This window comes from Hippopotamus amphibius, chromosome 6, assembly GCF_030028045.1.
Source record: "Hippopotamus amphibius kiboko isolate mHipAmp2 chromosome 6, mHipAmp2.hap2, whole genome shotgun sequence".
Lineage (NCBI taxonomy): Eukaryota > Metazoa > Chordata > Mammalia > Artiodactyla > Hippopotamidae > Hippopotamus > Hippopotamus amphibius.
In genome coordinates this window covers 146515478-146526867 of record NC_080191.1, presented here as the reverse complement: position 1 = coordinate 146526867, position 11390 = coordinate 146515478, and the positions used below count along the sequence as shown (strand labels likewise).

The window sequence follows — 11390 nt, the reverse complement described above, 5'->3', positions numbered from 1 at the left end:
GTATCACAGGACCCTGTTAAAAGTACTTAAAGTAGAGGAGAAAGAAAATAGAAGCGTTAATAAAGTTGTTTCCGCCCGGTTTCGAACCGGGGACCTTTCGCGTGTTAGGCGAACGTGATAACCACTACACTACGGAAACCTGCCTGTTAAGGGCTGCTCAGAAAGCCCTTGATATCGCTGTTGAAACATTCAGTTCCCAAACATTTAAACGTAAGGAAGGTTAGCATAACTTTTAACTTAAAAAACAATGAATCCCACCCACCCTCCCCCAAAGAGGAAATAACCATATGTCCAGTTGAACTGTACTACCATTTCAAAAGTTGGAATTTGCACACACTTTTTTCAAAGTCCCTAGTTAGAAACCGGGTACCCGTTAGTTGCCCTTCTTTTGGGTTCACTTCCTTCTACGGAAAAGAAGTGTTATATTCGTTTCTTTTCTCAGCTGAGAGTCCCGGATGAGTTTCGGGGCTTTGGCAGGCTAGAAAGGGCTGGCAGCACGCGGATCCCGGAGTCTCTGCTCCCGCAGCGGCGCGCAGCACAGAAGTGTCATTTAGCGAGAAAGCAACCGTTTCAGCCTCTGGTGTAGGGACGTGTAGTTAGCTTTGAATTGCCTCCTCTGCTCTGTACTTGTTTTAGACAGTACTAGTTTTAAAATCTTCTACAGAGTGTGCAAAATTGAGGAGGTAAAAAAAATATGTATATATTTGACATCAAGATGCGCTTTTTGGCACGCAATATGCATAAATTTTTGTAAGCCTGGACTTCGTATGATCTAAGGAATATCGTTTTTCCCGCAAAGAGGCAGAAACACCCTTATGCCTAAAAATCAAGTATTTTTAGGGAACGAGAATGAGCTTCCATATGACACCGGGGGAGGCTGGGAAACCTGATGGGATTGCTAAGAAAAATTTTTTTAAGTGAGATTATACTTTTTTGGTTTTGAGTACATTTTGCTTAGAAACAACGGGGAAAGAAACACAACAAAGTATTGCCCAGTACACATAGAAATAATAACGAAAGTGTGTAAAACCCACTTTAAATCCTAGCATTTCCCCTCCCCCCCTTTTTAGAAGTTGACGAAGTTCTCTTTTAAAAAGTTCAGAAGCATGAACTGTGCCTCCCCTACTACGACACTTTCCCTGTCAAATCTCTCCACCCTTTTCTAGTTTCAAGGAATTTCAGAGCTTTCTGCAGGCCCCTGGACGTCAGACATCTATTAACCAGAATGTAATGACGTTGAGAAATAAAACCGTTTTTTTTTTATGGCTCATCGAGGTATCAGAGAAAGCCTCTAGTGAAGGGTTATATTTGTATCTAGCTTTGGGGGAAGAAAGTCAGGTTTTCCTGATATTGGCATTCCCGGATTCCAAGGGGGTGAGGAATGGTCCAGCCCAGGTGAGACGCAATCGTGGGTGGCACTTGAGAGTCTACCTTGCATCCACTGAGCCCCCGGCCTGGGACTCCCCACCCTCGCCACCCCACGGCCAGCACCAGCCTGGCTCAGGGCCCGCGGGGCCGTGCCGGGGCCTCTATGACGCTGCGTTCCAGGCCGTCGGACCCGGCACCTCACTTTCTGAGCTCCCGAACAGCCCGCAGCCAGCGTGGCCCGAGCGGCCGGGCGACGGGAGGCGGCGGCGGCATGAGCTACTACCGGTTACCCGTGGTGATCGACAACGGCTCAGGAGTGATGAAGGCGGGCCTGGCTGGGTCCCGGGAGCCTCAGTATGTGTACCCCAACATTGTCGGCCGCGCCAAAGGCCAGAGCTGGCGGGCCGAGGGCGCGCAGGAAGTGTGCGTGGGAGACCAAGCCCAGGATCGCAGAAGCTCGCTTTCCATCAGGTACCGCCTTCTCACGGCGGGCAGGACCTGCGCGGAGGGGAAGGAGGGGGAGCCCAGAGGGAGGGGCGCGAGGCTGAGAGAAAAGATAAGAAGTGAGGAACGGGAAAGTCTCTGCCAGCCTTCGTTACTGCAAACGCTGGCGCCACATCTCTCTGAGGGTACCACATACCATTACTTGCTCTTTATCTATTCAAATGTATTCAAACGTATAAACATAATTATCGTTCAGAAAATACAAGTTCATTTAGGAATGTCAATTCATGGTACCTTTGTCATTTGGGCTATTGGTTTTCAACTAACGGATATTAAAACTGTACTATTTTGTGAAGATTACCCAATTTTTTTTTAAGTCAAAAAGGGTGTTACAAAGGGGCAGGGAAGATGGAAAGCAACAAAAATTGGAAGGTAGCAGGGCTAATTTTGCTGGCAGTTACTCTCTCTGAGAGGCTCTGGTGGTCACAGCCCATAAAGGGATACTGGTAATAAATAGGGATTAACCCAGGTTTGAAGAGAGTAGAAACTGGAAACATTTAAAGTGCCACTTATCTTTTTGCTCTTCCTGCAGCTACCCAGTGGAGCGTGGTCTCATTACTTCCTGGGGGGATATGGAGATTATGTGGAAGCATATCTATGATGATAACCTGAAGCTAAAGCCCTGTGATGGCCCAGTCTTGATTACAGAGTCAGCACTGAACCCACTGGCCAGCCGGCAACAGGTCACTGAAGTGTTTTTTGAGCATCTGGAGGTTCCTGCCTTCTATATGTCCATCCAGGGGGTGCTAGCTCTCTTTGCTGCTGGCTTCACAACTGGCTTTGTGCTAAATTCAGGTGCTGGGGTTACCCAGTGTGTACCCATCTTTGAGGGTTACTGTCTGCCTCACGGTGTCTTGCAGCTAGATCTGGCAGGTCTTGACCTCACCAACTACCTCATGATGCTGTTGAAGGAACATGGCATCATGCTGCTTAGTGCTTCAGACAGAAAGATCATCACAGACATTAAGGAAACCTATTGTTATGTGGCAATGAACTTTGAAGAGGAAAAGGCCAAGAAAGCTAATTGTATAGAGAAGGTTTACCAACTACCTGATGGGAAGACACTCAAGCTCCATGACCAGCTCTTTAATTGTCCAGAGGCTCTCTTCTCTCCAAATCTCATGCACCTTGAGACCCCTGGCATTGATAAGATGTGCTTCAGCAGCATAATGAAATGTGATACAGATCTGAGGAATTCCTTTTTCTCCAATATTATCCTTGCTGGGGGATCAACCTCTTTCCCTGGTTTAGATAAGCGGCTAGTGAAAGACATAGCAAAGGTGGTGCCTGCCAACACCCCTGTGCAGGTTATAGCTCCCCCAGAAAGGAAAATATCCGTGTGGATGGGAGGCTCTATTCTTGCATCCCTGTCTGCCTTCCAGGACATGTGGATCACTGCTGCAGAATTTAAAGAAGTTGGACCCAACATAGTACACCAAAGATGTTTCTGAATACAGATAGCATGGTTAGAAGAAAATGTTTTGAGCATATGTGATAGAAAACTTTGGCTATTATATGTTTCTGGAAGAACAGAAAATATTTCAATTATTGGAATGTCCATGCCTCTATTGCATTTCTATAATGGGGAGAAATAATGGTGAAGCAGTCAAATAACAGATGTTTACTGAGTAAAATTAAATGCTAGAGGAGACATTCTTGACCTTGGAGATCTTACATTTCCTTTGGAGGGGGAGAGCAATTTGTGGTACAACATGATATGTGCCAAATAAGTAATATAGATTTAAGGCTGTTGAAGTTTATGAAAAGAAAGTGGCTAGGAGGGAAGACTTCATAGCAGAAGTATGCCATCATAAATGAGGTGGCATTAGGATGGGTGGGGGGGGAGTAAAAAAAAAGGGGCAGATATTCAGAGGAGCATAATGGAAATGAGCAAGAACCTAGATATGAGGATGAACAAGGCATATTCAAGACATGTTTAATACACTGGTTTTGTTAAAATGAAGAGCTCATATTGAACAGACTAAGAGCAATGACTAAGAAGGTAAATTAAGGCCAGTTACTGGAAGGCTTTGTTTCAAATGTCCTGTAGGCAAAAAGGAACCATTAAAGATTTGAAAATAGGAGACATAAGGAAATCAAGATGAATGTGGTGGTAGTTTGGAGGATAAATTGACTGGGAAAGGCCCTGGAGATTCAGTGATCAATTAAAAAGTTATTAGTCTAGATTTAAAGTAGTCAAGTCATACTCAAGATTATAAGCAATAGGAATTAAAAAGAAATTATGAAAAACTGCCAAGGCTTGGTGCCTAATTAGTTGTGAAGGGGAAAGAAGGGTCTGAAATGATGAAGGTAGCTGAGAAAATGATGGCAGTGTTGACGTAACTCAAAGTATGTAATATCTGTTCTATGTAAAGCACTGTGCTAAGTGCAATAAGTGCTAGATCAGGAGTCAGAGTGTGTCCTTAAGAAGCCAGCAGTCCAGTGTAAGCAGTGAAAATCATACCTTAATTACAATAGTATAAGGTGGAAAGTGAGTTAGTGTCCTAAGAGAAGTACAAAATGGGGATTCATAGGAGGGAAAACACCTTGAGGGCTCAGAAAAGACTTTTTGATAGACTTGGCTTTGGGGCTAGGCTTGAAGCTGGAATTTAAACCTAATAGAGTGCCCATCCCTCTGAATTTAGGGGCAGTATATGTGGGTTCAGGTCCAGGCTCTGCCAACTACCAGCTGCATGATTTAAACAAGTTGTTTAAACATTTTGAAGATCAATTTCCTCATTGATAAGTGGGGTTGCTAATCCTAATCTCTATCTGTCTCATAGGGTCCTTAGGAAATACAAACAAGATGATGTCTCCACAGGCACTTTCAAAATGTTATATTTTGCTTGTAGAATTAGACAAGTTATGGGTTCAGCTCATGCTACTTCCTCCATAGAGTCAAAATCGATTATTTGTGTCCTTCAGCACATTATATTACCTGTACTTTTATTGACCACCTAATTTATGCAGTCTTATCTTTTGGTTTGCTTGTCTTTCTCCATTACTAGATATGTTCTTAGAAGACAGGGATTGTGGGCTTTCGCTTTTCATCTCTGTCCCCTTCCCTGATGACTTCTATGGTGCACTCCCAGTAGGTATGCCAATACATAGAATTGACCAGAAGCACACTGATGGCATAGGGAACATTAGGGTCAAGGCTCCAAGGTGTAAAAATGATGCGCATGTACAAGCAGCAGGAAGTAATTCAGTTTGGCCTGAAGGAAGCATTTGTGAAGAGGTGCATTTCATTCTTTGACATGTGTTTTCCATTTTAGTGATTGTAAGCAAAACTACTAGATTGGATAAGGTGTAAAAAATGATTATCTGAGAGCAGTTTGAACAGTTGATGCTGTACTTACTAGGTTTACAAGCACTGTAGAGAGAATGGTCCCAACCCCCTCACTTTAGAATTCTTTAAGTGCTTTTTTCCTAAAATCGCGGCTAACCTGTTTAGATACATCTAACAAACTTCAATATCCCAGAGAGATGGGCAAGACGAGTAGTATTCCCATTTACAAATTAGGAAGTTGAGATTTAAAGAGGTTAAGAGATATAAACTTAAAGTGATCTCCAAAGTAGCTTGCTAGGTTAGGCAGGTGCACAATCCTTAACTGTGGTTTCTTAGGCAGTTAACCCAACAACTAGCCTGGAATATTCTGTACAGACTCTAGCCTCTTCCTTGGAGTCATAGGTGATCCTTTTCAGGTAATCTAGGAAAAGGAAATAAAATGTGAAAATTCCGTTTAGTTATATTTTCCCTTGTCTTAAATCGTATCATACCAATCCCCCTAACATTTTACCTCAGACTGAGATGCCAATAGCGACAAGTCCATGGAGTTCACCCAACTGAACAAAAGTTCAACTTTTAAGTTCAACTTTTAAGATCAGCCAGTTATATGAAAAACAGCATCGTATCGGCCAGTATATAAAACCTGCTACAATTTATGGCGTATTGTTTTTTTTTTTTTGACGTAATCACGACACAACATTAAAGCAAAGTCAGTGATTGAAAAGTCTTTATTTCCTAATAAAAGGGATATTCAGTCCTCAGTGTTAAGATCGAATGAAGCAGTTATACGTAATAAAACATCCTCTGCTCAAGAAGTTTAAGAGAAGGCATTCTAAGGAGGAGGCAGCCCAATGAGCCGAGCCAAGATGCTGCTCGTGAATCTATTTTCGTAAAGTTTTCTAACAAATGTGATCAGAATTGAGAATCAGTTTCGACCCTAAAATTTTTCTATGAATTCCGTTTCTTTAAGATAGTAACTTGCACCGCGCCTCGTGGAAAACGGCGCTCAGAAAGACTCAAGTTAGTTTTCAAGTTACAAGTGAATACGTCGTAAGAAAAGATCAAAATCTGCCGCTAAGCACCGTGTGGGTGGGGCGACGATCGTCCTCACGACCGGAAACAGAACTGCTGAAAAAAATATTCGCGAGACCGGCTCTCGCGAGAGCCGCGGCGGCAGGACTCGGCCAATCGGCGCAGGCGGCGGCAGCTCCCTTTATTAGGAGCCGCAGCCGACTGCACGCTGGGTTGCGGAGGGTGGGCCTGAGAGGGGTAGCGGCCATCTCTTACCTAACCCTAACTGAGACTGGCGTAGGCGCTGCGCTTTTGTTCCCCGCGCGCTGTTTTTCTCGCTGACTTTCAGCGGGCGGAAAAGCCTCGGCCTGCCGCCATCCACCGTCTAGTCTGAAGCAAACAAAAAATGTCAGCCGCTGGCTCGCTCGCCTCTCTCGGGAAACCTGCGTGGCTCGCCCGCCCGGCCCCCGCGCCCCGCCTGAGGCCGCGGTCGGCCCGGGGCTTCTCCGGAGGCGCCCATTGCCGCCGCGAAGAGTTGGGCTCTGTCAGCCGCGGGTCGCTCGGGGGGCCGAGGCGCGGCTCTTACCGCAGGGAAAGGAACGGAGCCGGTCCCTGCGCCTGGTGCGCTTCCCTGAGCTGTGGGACGTGCACCCGGGACTCGGCTCAGACACTTGCAGCCTGAGGGGCTGCGGGGGGTGGGGGGTGGGCAGTCCGCTTGTGTGCGTCAGTCTTCCCTCGCCGTTGGTGGTGGGCCTGCGTACCTCCAAACCTGCAGACTAGGCCGGAGCGCGTGCGAGGGAACTGTCAGAAGGACACGTGGAGGCACCTCCAAGTTGGTTCAAATGAATGGGCGGTGAGCCGAGTGGCCAGCTAGCGTAGGGTTTTTTTGTCCTCTGCCTCCTGTGGTGGTGTTGCCCTTTATCGGTATCCCAACGCGGTTCCTGCTCTGCGGATTTTGTCGAGGTTTTGGCCTCTCCGTAAATAGATCGCAGTCAGTCCGGCCAGTCGGGTGTTAGGAGAGCAGTGATTTTTTTTGTGAGATTATTAAACACTTAACATTTGTTAACTGGAAGATCTAGTCTGTTCTTAAAACAGTGGAAATTATGTTCCTTAATGGTCGTTGCTTTTCAACTTTGTCTCCGTCTTTGGATGCAAAGTATTAAGTGGTGACAAAAAAGTTTAGGAAGAAATATGTATATACCCCCCCCCCCCCCCGACTTGGGGCAGGTTTCTTCGCCAAAGGGCGGGGGGAAGGGGGGGAGGGAAAAAAAGGCCCATTCGTCTCCAAAATCTAACTTGCAGGTTAAAGTAAGGATTCATCCGAAGTCAGTACCTTTACTTCCTTAAGATAGCTATTCTGGCGGCAGTTGCTGTGGAGACAGTAGCCGGCAACCTGAATTATAAAGGCAAATTAACAGTGTGATACCCAGCTGGGATCTGGACCCGACAATGGACAAGAAAAATCAGAACCATGTCAGTATACGTATGAACATGTCTTGCGTTTCATTCGATTGCCTGAAGTAGGTCCCTCAGTGTCTAATATAATTCTTAGCCTTCAGTTAAGAAATGTGAAAAAAATGGACTGCACTGTTTCTGGTAATGTTCTCTAAGAAAGAAAAAGTTCTCCCATCAGCATGGTTTTGTGGAAAGAACATGGGGTAAGTTAGTGAATAAGATTCTAGTTCTGATTTTGCCAGAAATTTTTCTAGGTTTTTGAGGTAACTGCTAACTTCATTAAGTTTCCATTTACTCAGAAAGAGACCTTTTAAGATCACTTTTGAAGACTGCCAGGGTTCCTTGAGCTACAAATGTCTTTTGTTCCTGCTCCATCTAGTGGTACTTTTGATTCTCCACATTTGCAAAATTTGTGATGGAGTCTAGCCTGAGGAAAGGATGGCCACCTACTGAGGAGGCTCTTTCTCTTTTTTTTTTTCTCTTTTTTTTTCTTTTAGCTGCGCTCTGAGGCCTGCGGGGTTCCCCAGATCTGTGCCCCCTGCAGTTGAAGCTCGAGTCTTAACCACTGGGCTGCCAGGGAAGTCCCCCTCTCTCATTTTTAAAAAAGAAAGTAGTGATTTAATAAATACACTTTAAAAGACCACAGCCGTTTTCTAGTTCTTATACTTGAAATCCTCTTCTTGACAAATGTCTTATAAACATTCCAAAGGAAAATTCTCAGTATTATGAACATTTGATACATTTTTTTTCTGTTTTGGCAGAATGATTCACTTCCTTAAATTATATAATTTTGTAGCAAGAAGAGTTCAACCAATGAGATAATTTACATGACAGCTTTTTGGAGATAATAATTATGGCAAATGTGACTTACTGCTACAAGATTTAAGTCCCTCTACCAGACGAAGAAACTCCCTTGGGTAAGTTAATTTTTTGCAGGGTTGGGACTAGCAGCTAGCCCCCTGAACTTTTATGTCCAGTGTTCTTTTTAGAATGTGCTACCTTAATGCTGCACTGGCTTGCCTGGGAAAGATGATTAGTGTTCACTCCACCACCATTTTATGGTTTAAAATAAAATAACATCCTTTTTTTTCCCCCGTCTTACATAAGAAGCCCTAAATATAATCATTTCTTTTTAGTGGGAACAAATAACTAAAATAACATCCTTAAAGATTACTTGCCTGTGAGCTTAGTTTTCATCCCCTGCTCTCTTCCCTCCACAGCCTTCTTTGATAGGATGTTGTGCTGGAAAGTCCGTTGTGTGTTTCACTAGTTTACAAGTACAGTTTATTCTGTTTTTTTGTGGTAGTTTTGTTCTATAAAGTCACCACAAACACTGAATTAGTGAATACGAAACCATTTCTCCGAGGGGAAATACAAAATTAGTTTCCTGAGAGCCTCTAGCCACATCATTTTCATCAACTGATCAATGCATAATCTTGTTTTATGTGTGTTTCTGTTTAAAGACACCTTATTTAATATATATTATTGATTCATTAACGTTGAACTCATATTCAACAACACAATAGCTCTTGCCTGTATATGAGCTTATCTACACATGTATTTTCTCTAGGTATATCACAGCCTTCTTGCACTTGGGAACACCAGACAGCACTTCAGCAGTATACTTGGGGTCATTTTAAACAACAAAATCATTAACAAACGCAAAAATGAAAAACAAAGTGTCACTAGATCACAAAACGGGCACTTGTTTACAGTGTTCTTTTCGGAACAAGTAGGCAGTGGGTCACCTTGTTTGACCTCAGCGGGGAACGTTTGTGTCAACTGACTCAAATTTTTCCCTGCTCAGTGTGTGTCCGTGAATCACTGTAAAAATGCTGTAGGTATTGATTTGGGGTTACAAATAAATTTTAGAAGGTGAATTTACAAATATGAAATCTGTGAATATTGAGGATCACCTGGACTTCAAGGTCTATGCAACGTGTACCTGAGAGAGACTACATGTATCCATGTGGCCCCTGCAGTACTTGGGGCTTATTTCATGCCTTTAAGATTATTTAAACGAGTGACTTGCAAAGGGTGTTAATGGGGGAAGGGGTAAATGAAGTTTGAAAATAACAATATTTGTCTGAATTATTTATTTTTAATTACTTATGAATTTCAAATAATAAAGGAGAATGAGAATTTAATGCTTGTGAAGGAAGTTATAGCTTTAAAAATATTGAGAAACATGGGTTTTGTTTTGTCTTTGGAAAGAGAGGCTTCTTTTCCAAGGTCCTGGGTTGGCTATAATTTTTCATTCTGAGGATGATGTGAGTTTTAATTTAGTTTGTTCTGGTTCTGCAGTCAAAAATTCCATATTGGCCTGGCTCAAGACATAAGAGACAAATAGAAGACACCTGCACCCACACTCACAAAAAGTGTAGAGGAAGAGTGGTTTTAAATTAAGGTGAGGATGAAATGACAAAAGGTAATTGTCATTCCTTCCCCATTTATTCTTTTAAGGTAATAATGTGTGATGGGAGTAAAAACAGCAAAATTACCTAAGGCTTAGGCCAAGGTTTGCAAATTTAAATGCCTGCAGTGCACCAGAAGGAAACAAAAGGAATGAATCACACCAAGAATAAGAAAATAGTCAGTGGAGATGGTGAGGAAAATATCCCTTTTAAAGGGGAAGCAACCCTGTGGGAATGGAGGCCTGAAATTGCAAATATTTCAGGGGGGGACGAGAAGTTTAGATATTTATGTGAAGACTGATTTTAAAATGTTGATAGCTAATTTAAAATAAAATTTAAATATTATGTGTGTGTATATAATAAAGAATTTGGATGGCTTTTATTCCGGAGACCTGAGCAGTAGCTTCTATATCCTTGGAATTTCCTGATTGGTAGGAGTGACTTTCTTGTTCAGGCTGGGCCCTGTAGTACCTAATAGCTTATGGGATGACCTAGGATGGGGGCTGGTCACACCAGCAAGATCAGACATGTCCTTATCTTCCAGACCTCTCAGGAGAGGAGTGGGACTAGAGACTAAGGACTCAACCAATCATGCGGATGTAATGAAGTCCCAATAAAAACTCGACATTTTGAAGCTTGCGCGAGGAAGCTTCACTTTGGGGACCCTCCCAGACCTCTCACCCTGTGCATCTCTCTCTTTGGCTGGTTTGGATTTGAATCCATTATCTGTAATAAAACTATAATTGAAGGTATAGCACTTTTCTGAGTTCTGTGAGTCATTCCAGTGAATTATCTAACCTGAGGGAGAAGCCAGCTGAATTGTAGCCAGCTGGTCAGAAGTGAGGATGGCTTAGGGAACCCCAAACTTTAAGCTGATGTCTGAAATAAGGGCAGTCTTGTGGAGAGCTGTGCCCTTACCTGTGAAGTTTGGCCTAACTTGGGTGTTGGTGTCAGAAGTCATTGCAATGTGCCACCCAAAAAACCCTTTGAGAAAAAATCGGACCCATCATAGCTACTAACCTGTGACCTTTGGCCTAGGCAAATTCAGTGATACCAGAAGTCAGGAATGATTTTCCCCGAAGCATGGGAGTTTGGGCCATCCCACCAGTTAAAGGCCTATGCAAGATAATTGTTATTTGAGAGGAGGCTATGCTCTTAGCATCTTTTATAGGCCCCTGGGAATATCACTAAAGATAGAAATTTCAAAATAAAACTTTAATAATATTCTGAAAATAGAACTGAAACTCCTTTCCACATATAGGACCTAGGACAGCTAGGACATTTGTTCTCATGAATCAGCCTGATGGATAGGCCTGTCCTTCAGTGTCCATTCTGTCAGATGCTGGTGG

The 11390-nt window shown here is 43.4% G+C and overlaps 1 protein-coding gene, 1 long non-coding RNA gene and 1 other non-coding gene across 4 annotated transcripts; 2 read left to right on the top strand and 1 right to left on the bottom strand.

Moving 5' to 3' along the window:
• Nucleotides 1–66: 66 nt before the first annotated feature.
• Nucleotides 67–139, bottom strand: TRNAV-AAC (transfer RNA valine (anticodon AAC)). The gene has a single exon. It is a non-coding gene; the product is annotated as a tRNA-Val (tRNA).
• A 1461-nt stretch (nt 140–1600) lies between these two features.
• Nucleotides 1601–3515, top strand: ACTRT3 (actin related protein T3). Its single transcript, XM_057739629.1, has 2 exons — nt 1601–1839; nt 2405–3515. The coding sequence occupies exons 1-2, from the start codon at nt 1640–1642 to the stop codon at nt 3321–3323; spliced, it is 1119 nt and encodes a 372-aa protein (XP_057595612.1). The 5' UTR covers nt 1601–1639; the 3' UTR covers nt 3324–3515.
• Nucleotides 3516–6409: 2894 nt separating this feature from the next.
• On the top strand, nt 6410–10741 carry LOC130855881 (uncharacterized). Of its 2 annotated transcripts, none has more exons than XR_009054386.1 (4): nt 6410–7645; nt 8424–8544; nt 9932–10034; nt 10586–10741. It is a non-coding gene; the product is annotated as an uncharacterized LOC130855881 (long non-coding RNA). The 2 variants fall into 2 exon arrangements; XR_009054387.1 differs by having other exon boundaries at nt 8389–8544.
• Nucleotides 10742–11390: the final 649 nt, after the last annotated feature.

Excerpts from the sequence above, each read along its gene's own strand:
- ACTRT3 (XM_057739629.1), top strand. The coding sequence starts at position 1,640 with ATGAGCTACTACCGGTTACCCGTGGTGATCGACAACGGCTCAGGAGTG. Across the intron at positions 1,840-2,404 it reads AGAAGCTCGCTTTCCATCAG|CTACCCAGTGGAGCGTGGTC; the intron begins GTACCGCCTTCT and ends CTCTTCCTGCAG.